Source organism: Lathyrus oleraceus, chromosome 2 (genome assembly GCF_024323335.1).
Source record: "Lathyrus oleraceus cultivar Zhongwan6 chromosome 2, CAAS_Psat_ZW6_1.0, whole genome shotgun sequence".
Lineage (NCBI taxonomy): Eukaryota > Viridiplantae > Streptophyta > Magnoliopsida > Fabales > Fabaceae > Lathyrus > Lathyrus oleraceus.
In genome coordinates this window covers 466,782,755-466,796,139 of record NC_066580.1, presented here as the reverse complement: position 1 = coordinate 466,796,139, position 13,385 = coordinate 466,782,755, and the positions used below count along the sequence as shown (strand labels likewise).

General features: G+C 35.2%; 1 protein-coding gene across 2 annotated transcripts; it reads right to left on the bottom strand.

The window, feature by feature from the left end:
• Positions 1 to 530: 530 nt before the first annotated feature.
• Positions 531 to 6,398, bottom strand: LOC127120443 (aspartic proteinase 36). Of its 2 annotated transcripts, XM_051050871.1 has the most exons (13): positions 5,965 to 6,398; positions 5,740 to 5,860; positions 4,694 to 5,121; positions 4,432 to 4,588; positions 3,686 to 3,768; positions 3,509 to 3,605; positions 3,342 to 3,414; positions 2,957 to 3,193; positions 2,855 to 2,902; positions 2,534 to 2,658; positions 2,134 to 2,235; positions 1,959 to 2,056; positions 531 to 896 (listed from the first exon to the last, which is right to left on the bottom strand). In XM_051050871.1, exons 1-13 carry the CDS (start codon positions 6,252 to 6,254, stop codon positions 725 to 727), a joined length of 2,031 nt encoding a protein of 676 aa, XP_050906828.1. In that variant the 5' UTR covers positions 6,255 to 6,398; the 3' UTR covers positions 531 to 724. The 2 variants fall into 2 exon arrangements, with proteins under 2 accessions (XP_050906828.1, XP_050906827.1); XM_051050870.1 differs by having other exon boundaries at positions 2,855 to 3,193; positions 5,965 to 6,394.
• Positions 6,399 to 13,385: the final 6,987 nt, after the last annotated feature.

Sequence of the window (13,385 nt, the reverse complement as noted above, 5' to 3'; positions counted from 1 at the left end):
ACGTCAATCTCGTGTACATGAATGTGTCCAAAAATATATTTTCAAAATGCATTTTCAAATTTGCATTGGATCCTTCCCAGCCACTAAGGGTGAAGGGCGGGAGAAGTAATGCTCAAAACCTTTGGGTAGTAAGCGATTGTGCGTACTTTGCACCCAACGTAAATTCTTGTTTTCAATAGATAGGTCTTTAACAGCCCAGAGACACATATTTAGCCTAACTCTGTCATTAATATTTTTGTTTTAGTATTCTACGTTCATTGTTTTTCACAAATATGATTACGGGAAAATTCTATTCCAAATGGTGCCTCCACCTTCTGATTCACCCATATATTGAAATACCACAGACAAAATTGCATTGTAATTGATACATCTTCTAAATAATATTTACTGCATTAGCTTTGGCTACAGGTTGGTTTTTATCATGAGGCAAACAAATAAGATACACATAAATTAGCAATAGAGTCCATATTAGAGTCTAGCCTTTGCAATTATTATTCTATTCCCCATTGTATTTCGTGTATGGTTGCTGATGAAATGAAATAAGCTCACTTTGCTTAAAATAAATTCCTTAATGTACATCTATCAGGGTTTTGACACATCAAAATAGACAGCCAGATTTTTTGAAATAAAAATCTCGAACAGCAAGTAACTGTGTTCGTATAAATTGCTCGTAATAGCCACACTAATGAGGGAAACTGCCAACCAGCAGTGGTAGAAACGTATCTCATAATGTTTGAAGTTCCTGCTCTGGAACAGCTACATCAACTGGTTTATATGAATGCTCTGCTTGCTGTCTGTTTTTCCAAATTAAGAATATTCCCAAGGCAGATACCCCAAGAAGCAATGTAAGCAAACCCATTAAAGCCACGACCCAATAGTATTGCTGCCACCAAGTCCTGCACCATCTCAGAAAAATATGTTAGCAGCATAAAAAATGGTTATAGAGTAAGCCCCAACCATATGCAGGTAGTAACCAAAATAGGCAACAAAAGGTTAAATTAACAATTATGCAGGTAGGATAATGAGTTGCCCCCATAAAGAACAGGTGGCTTTCCTATTTGACTTCACTTGTTGTCCCAAAAGTTTCAAAGCAATACGTGTCATTGAAAATGCTTGTTTGGCAAACTAGTAGAATTAAAAATATTTCCCCAATAAAGTAAAGAAATTTTAAGGTTTCAAAAGAAAATACAACATTTGGTGCAAGTCTTGGATATTTGCATCACTTAATAATTTAATGTAAAATGTGAAACTAGCCAATCAAACCATTGAATCATCTGATACTATTTTATGATCACATATATCAAATTTTAAATAATTTAAATTTGTAGGTTTGTAATCTAACAGTGGACATACTTATTTTTTTAGAAAACACTATACCTTAAATTGCAATAGTGCAATAAAGTACTATCACTTTCTATATGAATTGTATACCGAATCTACTTCGTAAAAATATTCAATTCAATAGTTGGATTAACTAAATTCATCACGTACTAAATTGGTGTAAGTATACCAAGCTTAACACCAGATCCGGTTCTTCCTCCACGGTTTAGTGGTAGAGCAAAGTGTTTTTTGACCATGGGACAGCATACCCTGCATGCGGTTGCACTTTTTACACATGAAAAATTTGCTACAAAATGCTGGATGTAGTTGAGAATCCAGTCTGCTGAGTATATAAACAGATCTCGAGTCTTGACTTACATACACATTAGTGCAGAACAGTTCTTTCTATCAATCAAAAGACGTCCATGTGCCTTTACTAAAAATACAACCCCAATACACAAGCATGAATTTTCATAAATTAGAGTACAACACACTTTCCAAGTTCCAATTAATCTGAACTAGATAAAACTATGTACCTCAGTATTGCATGCACTATGAATGATCAAGCACATAGGTTTACAAATACAACGATATAGGGAAGATAATTTTCTCTTTTCCCTATTCAAGATAGAATTTACCGTTTTGATGAAGGCTCGGCATTCCAATCAAGCAACTTATAACTTCCGAATGTGTCTGGGAGTTGCATGTGATGTTCAGAAAGCCGGGACACCATTCTCTGTTAACATAAAAAATCACCATCAAATTCAAATGGTTTGTCTTCACATAAATGCAAATACACAAATATCAACTTACCATTGCAGTGGTGTTAGAAAAGAAATCTGCATACGGCCTTGGGGTTATGGCCCATCTAGAGAGGGACCCATTTCCAAGTGAAGAAAGATTCATTAACTGAACCTGCGATCATTCAAATCAAGAAATCCATCATCATTATCATCAAGTAACAACGCATGTGAACAGGGAAAAACTAGCTGAAATGTTTAGTTTTCTTGGTACTTTGGAAGGTCAACAGCTGACTGAAAGTCTTACGCCTAGGACCTACATATATCCCAACCTACACCAGCCAACTGGTCTAGCCACGTGTCTATATGCATATAGTGAATTACATCTCCCTTTTAGCATCAAATTAATACATTATACTTAAAGCTGTAACTAAGCCCCAATAATTCTTGCACCTTGGTGACCATTTTCTTACCTGTGATGTATTAACATCTAACTCATGAGCTATGAGTCCAGTCAACTCTGTAATGTGAGGCTTCATATCCGTGTAGCTTATGTTAAATGAAATGGAAATTGTTATTTGAGCAATCTGGAGTTCACCTGCTCATTCAAGACGATTGTAGGAGATTAGTCGTTACTTATTAGTGAGCATATAAGCTACAAAACAACCACACAACTTTAAAAAAATAAATAACATGATGAACTACTTTGTGTAAGTTTAACATCTATCCACGATTACACATGATGTCTCTGTATATACTTAAAATAAAATTAGAACAGTAGGAGATAGTGTTACCTTGATCAATATTATCATGTGATGGTGATGGAGATGGAGATGGAGATGAAGATGGAGATGGAGATGGAGATGAAGATGAAGATGGAGATGGAGATGGAGATGGAGATGGAGATGAAGATGGAGATGGAGATGGAGATGGAGATGGAGATGGAGATGGAGATGGAGCAACTGAAGGTTCAAATGCTTTGGTTAAGTTCGTTAATTCTGAATTTGAAGGCACTGGTGATGGGGCATCAGAGATGTGTAATCTTTCCCATAACTCGGAACAATTTGTTTTCCAGAAACCAACTTTAGAATTCTCACGATCATACATTACAAGAGTGTTACGGACAAAAATACCTAACCAAACAGTATAGGAACGATCACTAAAGTGCTAGACAAACCCATAACTCATAAGCTACCAATCTAACACAAAAACTAAGGAACAATACTTCAAATCAGCACAAAGTATGAAATGAACTGGAGTTACCCACAGTAAATTAGTTACCTCCTAAAAGAGTAGTTGGATCCCTTCCATTTGAGAAAACCCCCAGACAATATGCACCACGTACTTTTGAATGCTTTATAAAAAGATAGCCACAAGAAAAATAGGGATTAGAGAATCAGCTAACCTATAAACACAGCTGAAGATACTAATGATCTTATATCACTAACCCGAAACAAGTAATTTTCAGGAGACAGTGATAACTTGTGACCATTTTCAAATACCATGTCAACCACTGGAAAGCTTTTAGAGAGTTGAGAGACATTTCTGAAAGACAAGTAAATTTGAACCGTTAATATGCTGCAATAGGCTCGAATGTTCATTACATAACAATGATACAGACATACATTCCAGCACCAGAAAAACATATATCTTTATAATTTGGATCTGGACCACTAATTTGCTTCAAAGAGTTACGTTCCATCATAATCTGCAAAACAAGTAAATACAAAAGCAACCCATCAGACATATAAGATAAGGTTTATCTTTACAGGATACTCGGTTTTATTGTAAACATGAATAAGATATCCAGCTATAATATACAATAATTAATAAACTAAACTATCAATGATGAAGAATGAATAAAACAGGTTCTCCATTATAAACGGCACATACATTTGACTAGTCCATTGAATCTTTTAATTAAATGAGCTGATTAGGAAGACATCCCAGAGATATGAAGACCAAAACACAGCTTCAGAAGGGGAAACTTTAAATCATTGTTGTTTAAATGAGGTTCCAAAATTAATGATATATAAAGACTCAAAAGAAAATTCAGTATGATTTTTAAAAGAAGAAAATAACAGAAAACACATAAATGAAAGCATCTCAAAATTATGAGTATTTAATTATATTATATTCATAGAACACCCAATAACTAGTATGACATACTTGTGCTTCCTGTTTGAATAAAGATAATCTACAATAATTCAGGGTACTTTTAACTACAGTATTAAGGGATATCGCTTTAGAAAGGTTAAATGGTGTAATTGTAGCATTCTTAAAGTCAGTGCAACTCAGAAGACAACTCTATGTTGGAAAGCAAGAAATGCAACTCGGAACATTTTACAATGATATTTTTAAAAGAACTTACAGCACGTTTAAAAGCAAGAAATGCAACTTCTGGTAGGTATGCATAAGTGGTGCCACTATCCAAGACAGTTCCATGCTTCCCATCAAAAACCTTTGGGTTTAACCGCAATTGCTTCCCCGCAACATGTATCTCCTTCAAATTGATATTGTAATATGGACTGTTGCCATCCCGAAACTAGAGTAAATGTGAGATTAATCAAATGCATTTTTTAAGAAAATGCATGAAATCTCATAACTGTTAAATAAGAAAATTTGACACGCACCTTCTACCAGAATCCGAATGTGTAAAGACCATGTCTGATGGGGGAGATATTCCGCCAAGAATCATAGCACCTCCACCAACATCCATTCCACCATAGCATAGTGAGAATGAATTACTTATTACCTTTTTATCAACCAATTGATCCATGATACTTAGATCTCCACGACCCAAACCCATGATGCCATCAGCGCGCTGACTATAGAGATCACCGGTCTCATCGTTTTCACAGCCAAAGACAGCACGTTGGGGAGGAAGCTCGCTCAGATTTCCAAAGGACACAACATCCTCACCAAGGAGTCCACTGCTACTGCTCATTTCAGCATACTGTCTCTCATACATGCACTGCATCTTATCACCATCACAGTTGCAATCCGGTGTGCATTTTACAGGTTCATAAGTCGTCGACAAATCAGGCTGGAACTTCGGATCCTATTAAAATAAAATTTGGCACACAAATCCATTCTTCTTCAGATAAATCACAAAAGCTACACACACATCGGACAAGACAACAAATTCTAAATGAAACTATTCTTTTCCAAAACCATTTCAAGATACAATAAATAGTAGTAAGAGACAAAATCAGTCCTCCATATTCTACTTCTACCTCTTCATTTTCATAAAAAGAACACCCTTTAGCCAGGAATGAAAACGTGCACAAATTCAGCACCAAAATCAAATAATCACATGATAAAGCCTTGTATGAGTAAACTTTTTTTCATAACCATGAGCTCTGTAGCACCGACAACAACTCTAAAAAAAGGTGTGTCTGTATGTCCGAAACAGACACTTGTAATTTCATTTAATTTATTGTTTTTCAAATTACAATCGATGTCGCATGTCAGTCCCGGTGTCTATGTCTGAAACCGACACACACTTGTTATTATAATTAATATACATTTTTCAAATTATTATCGTTATCTTTTCGTGCTAGACAATATTCACAAGCCAATGGACATTCTTCACACTAATTTAATCATCAATCAATATAATCATTAATTTCTAGGCTTATATAATAATTTTTTTTAAAAGGCACCGAAGAATAATTACCTGGTGCCTACCACAGTGTTCGCAATTAGAACAGGGAACATAAGTAACAGTACTTCCGGTATCAACAATAAGAGCAAATCTCTGTGGAGGAGTACCGATCCAGAGCCGCGTGGTATAGTATCTACACAATCGAATTTCAGAGACAAAAGAATTGATCAACCACATGCACAAAAACGTCGACGGAATGAAATCGCGGAGGAAATGAAAGAGAGGAATCGAACAAACCCGTTAACAAGGAGATCGTCGTAGAGTCTCATGCGAGCGTTAGGGTGGTGTTGCGATTCGGATCTCTGGAGTTGACGGCGAGGATTGAATGACGAGATGGATGAATCGGGTGAAGTGAGATGCAGAGGGAGAATCATGGCGGGACGAGAGAGATTACGATCGGTTATTGAGGGAAAGAGTAAGAGGTTGTTAGGGTTGATAGAGAGAGCGAGGTAAGGAGAAAAGGAAGTAAGGTGAAGAAAAATTAGAGAGAAAAATGAGATGAGTTGAGTGGGTACAAAAACCGCCATGAAGAGAATTGGGCGCGCGATGGCGGTGATCGGAAGAGAATGAGAGTGAAGAGCTGATGCAGAAACACAGAGAGTTGGCCTTTAACTCTCAATTACGCCAATAAGGTAGGAGGGAAGTCCTGTGTTTTCAATACACGTCGCTATTTCCGATAATTAAAAATAATTAAATTATAACTTACAGTAAGTCGCGTTATTAACCAAAAAAAACTAAATTAAATAAAATGTGTCAAATGGTCTTACCTTTATTTTTACTCTATAGTAATAGTGATAAAATGAAGTAATAGGCATGAAAATGTTGGGGGTGTAGAAAAGGTTTTTAAGGGAAGAAGCGTGTGACTGTAAGCAACAAAACGTATCTGGTTGTTGCATGAAGGAGGAAGGACGGCAGGTAATTTACTTTGAGAGGGGACAGAAAGAATTTGGAGGGGAGCTGGTGGACAGTTGAGAAGTGGAGATCATTACGAAGTTGTTACTGTAAGAATGAATATTCAAAATAGTGTTAAAAAGATACTGTTCATAATATTTTTTATATAAATTAATAATCTTGATAATCTTGAGTATACTAAGTCGAGATTAATTTTTGAATTCAAAAATTGACCATAGTTGTGAAGTATCGTAGTAGGTTTGAATTCGAAAATGGACAATATTTCGTGAAGTGTTGTAAAATGCAAAATAATGTAACTTTTGAAAAAAAACACATTAGAAAAGTCTATATTCTTCACACAAAATTTTATATTTCATCTTCCATACATTTGAGTTTTCATCGATCTTGTGCAAGTTCAAGTATAAGCTCAATTATCTTGTGTATTCCTGCGTTTCAATTCTAAAACACTTGAGAGTGCTTAAAATACTTATAAGGAAAATGACATTGTTCATAATTTTAACCTAAAACTATATAATTGTGAGGATTCGGGTATGGTTATATTTTGTCAAAAATATTAGAGCAATGTAAGATTTTATGATTTTCTAATAATAATTAGATGATAAGATAGTATTTTGGATTAATTGATATATAAATATTAGTGTGTTGATGCTTAGTAGTCAATAAATTTTTTGAAATTGAATAGAGATAATTTTGTATTATTTTATTAATATAATATAACGAGTCATTATTGAATATAAATAATTTTGTATATATTGTATTAATATAATATCCTATATTGTAACGAGTCATTATTAGTTTTGTTTAAAAAAATATATCATTTATAGTAAAAAGAAAATAAGTATAGCAGATTCCATTTTGATTGTTTACTTCAATTTTGAGTCGTACATACATGATTTTTGTTTGGTTAAGTAAATAATTACATAATTCTTTTTATAGCATTTGTTATGTGTACACCATAAGTTACACCTACACCGTATGCACTATTCATAAATACGGTGAACAGTATCGTAAATAGTAAATTCGTATATGAACAGTGATGTAAACAGTACATGAACAGTACTATCACTACGCCAAATAAGGGAAAAGAGGACGCTTATTTTGGCCTATAACAGCGCTTTTAAGCGCCCTCTAAAGTGGCGCTGGCATAGGTAAAGACAGCGCTTTGTTTTCCTGGAGAAAGCGCTGTCTAAAGTGGCCCTTTAAGGGCCACATTATAGTGCGCTTTCAGAAAAAAGCGCCCTCTAGAGTGTTCCATAAAGGGACACCTTAGAGGGCGCTTTCTGGAGAAAGCGCCCTCTAAAGTTGTCAATGTAAAGTGTTTAAAGGGCGCTTTCTGGAAAAAGCGCCCCCTAAAGTTGTCAATGTAAAGTGTTTAAAGGGCACTTTCTGGACAAAGCGCCCTCTAAAGTTGTCAATGTAAAATGTTTAGAGGGCGCTTCCTACATAAAGCGCCCTCTAAAGTGTTAAGCGCCCTCTAAAGTTGTCAATGTAAAGTGTTTAGAGGGCGCTTTCTGGATAAAGCGCCCTCTAAAGTTGTCAATGTAAAATGTTTAGAGGACGCTTCCTACAGAAAGCGTCCTCTAAAGTGTTAGTTGTTTTAAAAAAATTTGTTTGAAAAACAGTGGATATTTAATTGGTAACCTGTTCGCATGCTGCAAAAGTGTAAAATTCATATTGATTTCATCCTTTAATCCAATGTTATACACCATTAATCCATTGATATATACAACATGAATCCATTTATATACAACATTAATCCTCCATATATACAACATAATATATGATTATTTGATCAACAATATACAACAACATATTCATGAGTTAGTAAAAGTACAACAACAATATACAACATATATACAACAACAGCATACAACAACAACATTCCATACATATATGTACAACAATATACAACCTAGCTATATGATTCTTTGATCAACAATGAATTGACACAATTCATCCTTCATTTCATCCAAATGAGCTCTTGAGTAAGATTTGTATTCCTCAAAGTACTACAATTAAGAGAATAAAACATATTCATGATTTAGTAACAAATTAGATGAAATATCCGATAATATTAAAATAAACCCCAAGTTATTATTCCATACCATTTTTGGGATGTCTATACGATTCAACGCAATGATATCTCTCATAAATCTCAATACAAAAAATCCGCAATCGACCGAATTATTTTGCTGAGGACACTACACAGAAAAACAAACAATATATATATAGTTAATTTCTTACAAACACTATTATAAGCAAAAAAACAAACACTATTATAAGCAAAAATAAGATACTTAATATATACCTGAACTCTGATCCAGGTAATGTCCTTCCTATTGCGATAATTCTTTTTCGATCTAAATTTTATTATTGCCCTAACAAAATAAAAACGTATATTGAGATCAATCTGACAGACATAATTAAATATACAAATACACACGAATATTTAGGGGAATTTCACTTACGCGTCAACCGTCTTCTTCATACTCGGATATTTACTCCAATCACCCGATAACGAATCGAGATAATACACTATTACTCTCGAAAGATCCATAGCAACCAACACCCAGTGATCACTGTAAAATAAAACAAAAATTTAGATGAATGAAAATTTTCTACGTAAAAGATATACATAGATTAGAATGAAATTATTAGAAAGAAAATCTAACCCGTTGCCAGAATTAAACGGTAAAAAATACAAACTGGGTGTAGTCTTATCGCCGGCCGCCATGAATCTATCGACTAGATCATTCTTTACGGATGTTGGATTTTTCGTTATTAACGTTGCGTTGATACGGGAAGCAGCAATAAAATTGAAACGGTTACACAATTCAGTTCCCCGCAGCAATGTTACATACATATACCTTAAATAGAAACATAATAAACATTAGACTACTCATTGAAATGTGTAAATAAATTGTTCAACTAAGTAAATTATAGATTGATCGGAGTACCATATGTATGTATGAATGACAGCGATGCCCAATTCGTCGTGTTCAAAAAGTTGTCTCGGACGTCGTTGGAGGAATATCGTTACCAGCTTTTTTCAACTTTCGATCGGGAACCTAAAAATTCATATAAATTAAATCATGACTTTTTGTGATGCAACAGAATCGTTGAGTATATAATAATTCAATAGGTATATATATTTGTACCTCTTTTAGAGATGCAACCGACTCGATGCGTCTTGAAATCCCTTTACCAGCTTTATGCGTGGGTCTTGTAGGAGTCTAACATTACCATGTAATAAGGATTGATTAAATATCATAATTGTAGCTGAATTGAAATGTGAATACTAAAGATTCATAATCATTTAGAACATATATACCTCGGCATCTGGGAAAATTATATCTGACGGCCATCCAACAAAGGATCCGACTGCTTCTCGCATCAACGTTGTCTCTGAAACAACGTCAGGTAATGGTAGAAGCGCGTCGGTATCTAATACAAGGTCAACCGAAACTTTCATATATCCCACCGGGAGGGGATTATGGTGAAGTAATTCACCCGAAGTGTTGTGCACTTTTCCCTTGCCAACCATGCGATAAGTTGGTGACGATAGATACAGCTGACAAGGTGAAATGCCTTAAACCAATAATAAATGTTATTGTTAACGTGTATATGTGTCAAGTAAAAAAGTGCTATTTTAATTTCATAATAACATATATAATTACCTCGGGAAATTTCGGTTGACAATTGATACTAGCTCGGTCACTAGTATCTTTTGCCTCGGAGGCGCACCTTTCCTCTCTATACCTTGCATTCTCGTTTTGCAGTTGGAGTACTTGTGCCCTTAACTCCGCCAAGGTCTCCATCACCTCTTTGTTGGTAGGATTTTTTGTTTTTGGTTTTTATAAAATGACGACGGAGTCACACCAAAACCCTTACCCCTCACACGACCGGAATACTCAGGAACATTTAGTACTCGACTAAGTACGCTCCTGCAATCCTGGACCTCGGTTGAAGGTACGGTTTGGGATAAAGTCTCCTGAAATATTATTAGAGGAGATTAAAAATGAATTATATGTCTAACAAAATTTTCGATATAATTAAAGAAATAATGTTACATATACTTACACATTCGTCATAAACAGTTTGGACCGCTTCAACGACAGCCCCATCCTTCTCAACCCGAGCAACCTTCCATAATACGTGCTCCGGAAGAGATGTTGCGTCACTTTTCTCCTCGGCTAGCTACACATTGAATTAGATTATAAGATCATCAATTATAACATATTGTGACAATGTATAAGCTCATAGCATTTGAATATACTCACAATTCTTTGTTGTAACCGTGCATATCCCGTACGCCCTTTTTTGTACGGATACGCGGGTTTTGATGCCCTTTTCCGATTTATGTCGCTTACTTCCTGGATAAAAAAGTTTAAGGCATATTAGAACCAAGTAACTTAACAATTGTATAATACCATAATTAATAGACATTACATGGAATTTTTCGTTTCTTCGTTTGGCGACAAAGTTATTCCATTCATCGGCTGAAATAATCTCGGCATACTTCATTGGCCGTTCTGCTTCAACAAATTTTCCTTCCTCATCCTTGAGAAATTTGTTGGACAAAAAGGATCGAAATCCTCGGAGTCTTTTTCCGGCCAATTGAATACAATATTTTTGCCGGCTTTCATCGATGTGAAAGGATCTCTAAAAAACATACACATGGAGTGTGTTATTATAAAGTAATATTATAACAATATATGGTCAACAAATAGTCAACAAAAAAAACATATAACAATATATGGTAAGTACCTGTATCTCCGACCATATTTTTTCTTTGCCAACCTTCAAGTCCGGACTTCTCCAATTATCACATGTAATCGGAATATGTTGTCGAACAAGGAAACCAATGTAACTTGCCAACATTGAACCGTTAGGCTCAATTAGTTGGTCTTCAGCACTCCAATGTACTTCAAATTTTACACCCTTGTCTCTTGCACGAATGATTGACTTCATAACAGTCAATCCTCGTTTGATTTCTTTTTCAACATTGTTACGTGATCCATTCGCGTCATGGGTATCGTCTTGGTTAGCCATTTTACCTGTAATATAGAAATGATTCAATAAGACCCAAGTAAGACAATGATTCAATACGTGAACACATTCATATACCTTCCATTTCTCATGCAAAAGACCTACTGCATGCAAAAGACCAATGCAAACTCACACACACCTACTGCATGCAAAAGACCAATGCAAACTTATGGTGTTTGGAACATGAACAAACTTGCATCCATAATCATCAAACTTCCAAGCACAAGCTCAAACACACTTCAAATGATATCAGTTTTCAATCAGAAATAAAAAACTCAGTTTGCCCTAAAAAACATTAATCAACATAATACACAAAATGTAAAACTAAGTTTAGAAAATGCCCTAATCAAACACATGAAGAAAGTGAACGGTAAAGATGGAGAAGAGAAATACCTTCAAGGTGACGGTAACGATGGAGAAGAAAGTGAACAGTGACGGTGGACGTGAACGTGAACGCAGCAGCAGAAAAAGGCGACGGCGACGACGACGGTGAGGGAGGGAGAACGAACGGAGGACGAGAGTAATCGCAGTAGACGGTGGACGCAGTAGAGAGAAAACCCAGTTACGTAAACGAAATAGCTTGTAGAGAGGGAAAATAAAGAGACATGCAGTATATGTTATAATTTTAATGTTTACTAAAGGGGACCTTAGAGGGCGCTTTTGTAAAAAAAGCGCCCTCTAAAGGGGGCCTAAGAGGGCGCTTCTGAAAGCGCTCTCTAAGGCTTTCCAAAAGCGTCTTCTAAACTGGAAATGTACATGGACTTAGAGAGCGCTTTTTTAAAAGCGCCCTCTAAGGGTAACCTTAGAGGGCGCTTTCACTAAAGCGCCCTCTATTGTTGTCCCTCCATTTCCTCATTATTTTTTTTTGACTTCACTTTAGAGGGCGCTTTGTTACAAAAGCATCCTCTAAAGGGGGCCTAAGAGGGCGCTTCTAAAAGCGCTCTCTAAGGCTTTCCAAAAGCGCCTTATAAACTGGAAATGTACATGGACATAGTGAGCGTTTTTTCAAAAGCGCCCTCTAAGGTTACCCTTAGAGGGCGCTTTCAATAAAGCGTCCTCTATTGGTGTCCCTCCATTTCCTCATTATTTTTTCGCTTCACTTTAGAGTGCGCTTTGTTACAAAAGCGCCCTCTAAAGTGCGCTGTCTATTCCAATAGTATGCTCCTTATTTTTTCTCTTCACTTTAGAGTGCGCTTTTGTAATAAAGCGCCCTCTAAGGGGCGCTGTCTATTCCAGTTTTTGGCGTAGTGTATGTGAACAGTGTGTACGCATTAATAGTACCCCTGTGAACAGTGTCTATGTACTGTTTATTGTTTATGAACAGTGATTTATATATTAAAATAAAATTGATTAATGAAAGATAAAAAATTGGTTAATGAAGTTATGAAGTTGGTTAATTAACATCTAGATATAAAAATAATTTTTAGTTGTAAAACAAAGTTGGTTAATAAAATATTAAATATTGGTTAATGAAGTCATAAAATTGATTAATCAGACGATACTCTTAAATAATAAAAAATAAAATAATTTTTTTTATATATTTTTATAAAATAATATTTTATTATTATAATATTTTACTGTTCACCGTATTGGTGAACAGTAAAATACGGTGTAGTGTATGGTTTGGTGTATGAATAACATTTTTCTTCTTTTTATTGGGATAAAAACATTGTATGGTTTATATCATCAATCTCTTT

Excerpts from the sequence above, each read along its gene's own strand:
- LOC127120443 (XM_051050870.1), bottom strand. The coding sequence starts at position 6,254 with ATGGCGGTTTTTGTACCCACTCAACTCATCTCATTTTTCTCTCTAATT. Across the intron at positions 5,861-5,964 it reads GACGATCTCCTTGTTAACGG|ATACTATACCACGCGGCTCT; the intron begins GTTTGTTCGATT and ends TCGATTGTGTAG. Across the intron at positions 2,057-2,133 it reads TTTCTAACACCACTGCAATG|AGAATGGTGTCCCGGCTTTC; the intron begins GTAAGTTGATAT and ends TTATGTTAACAG.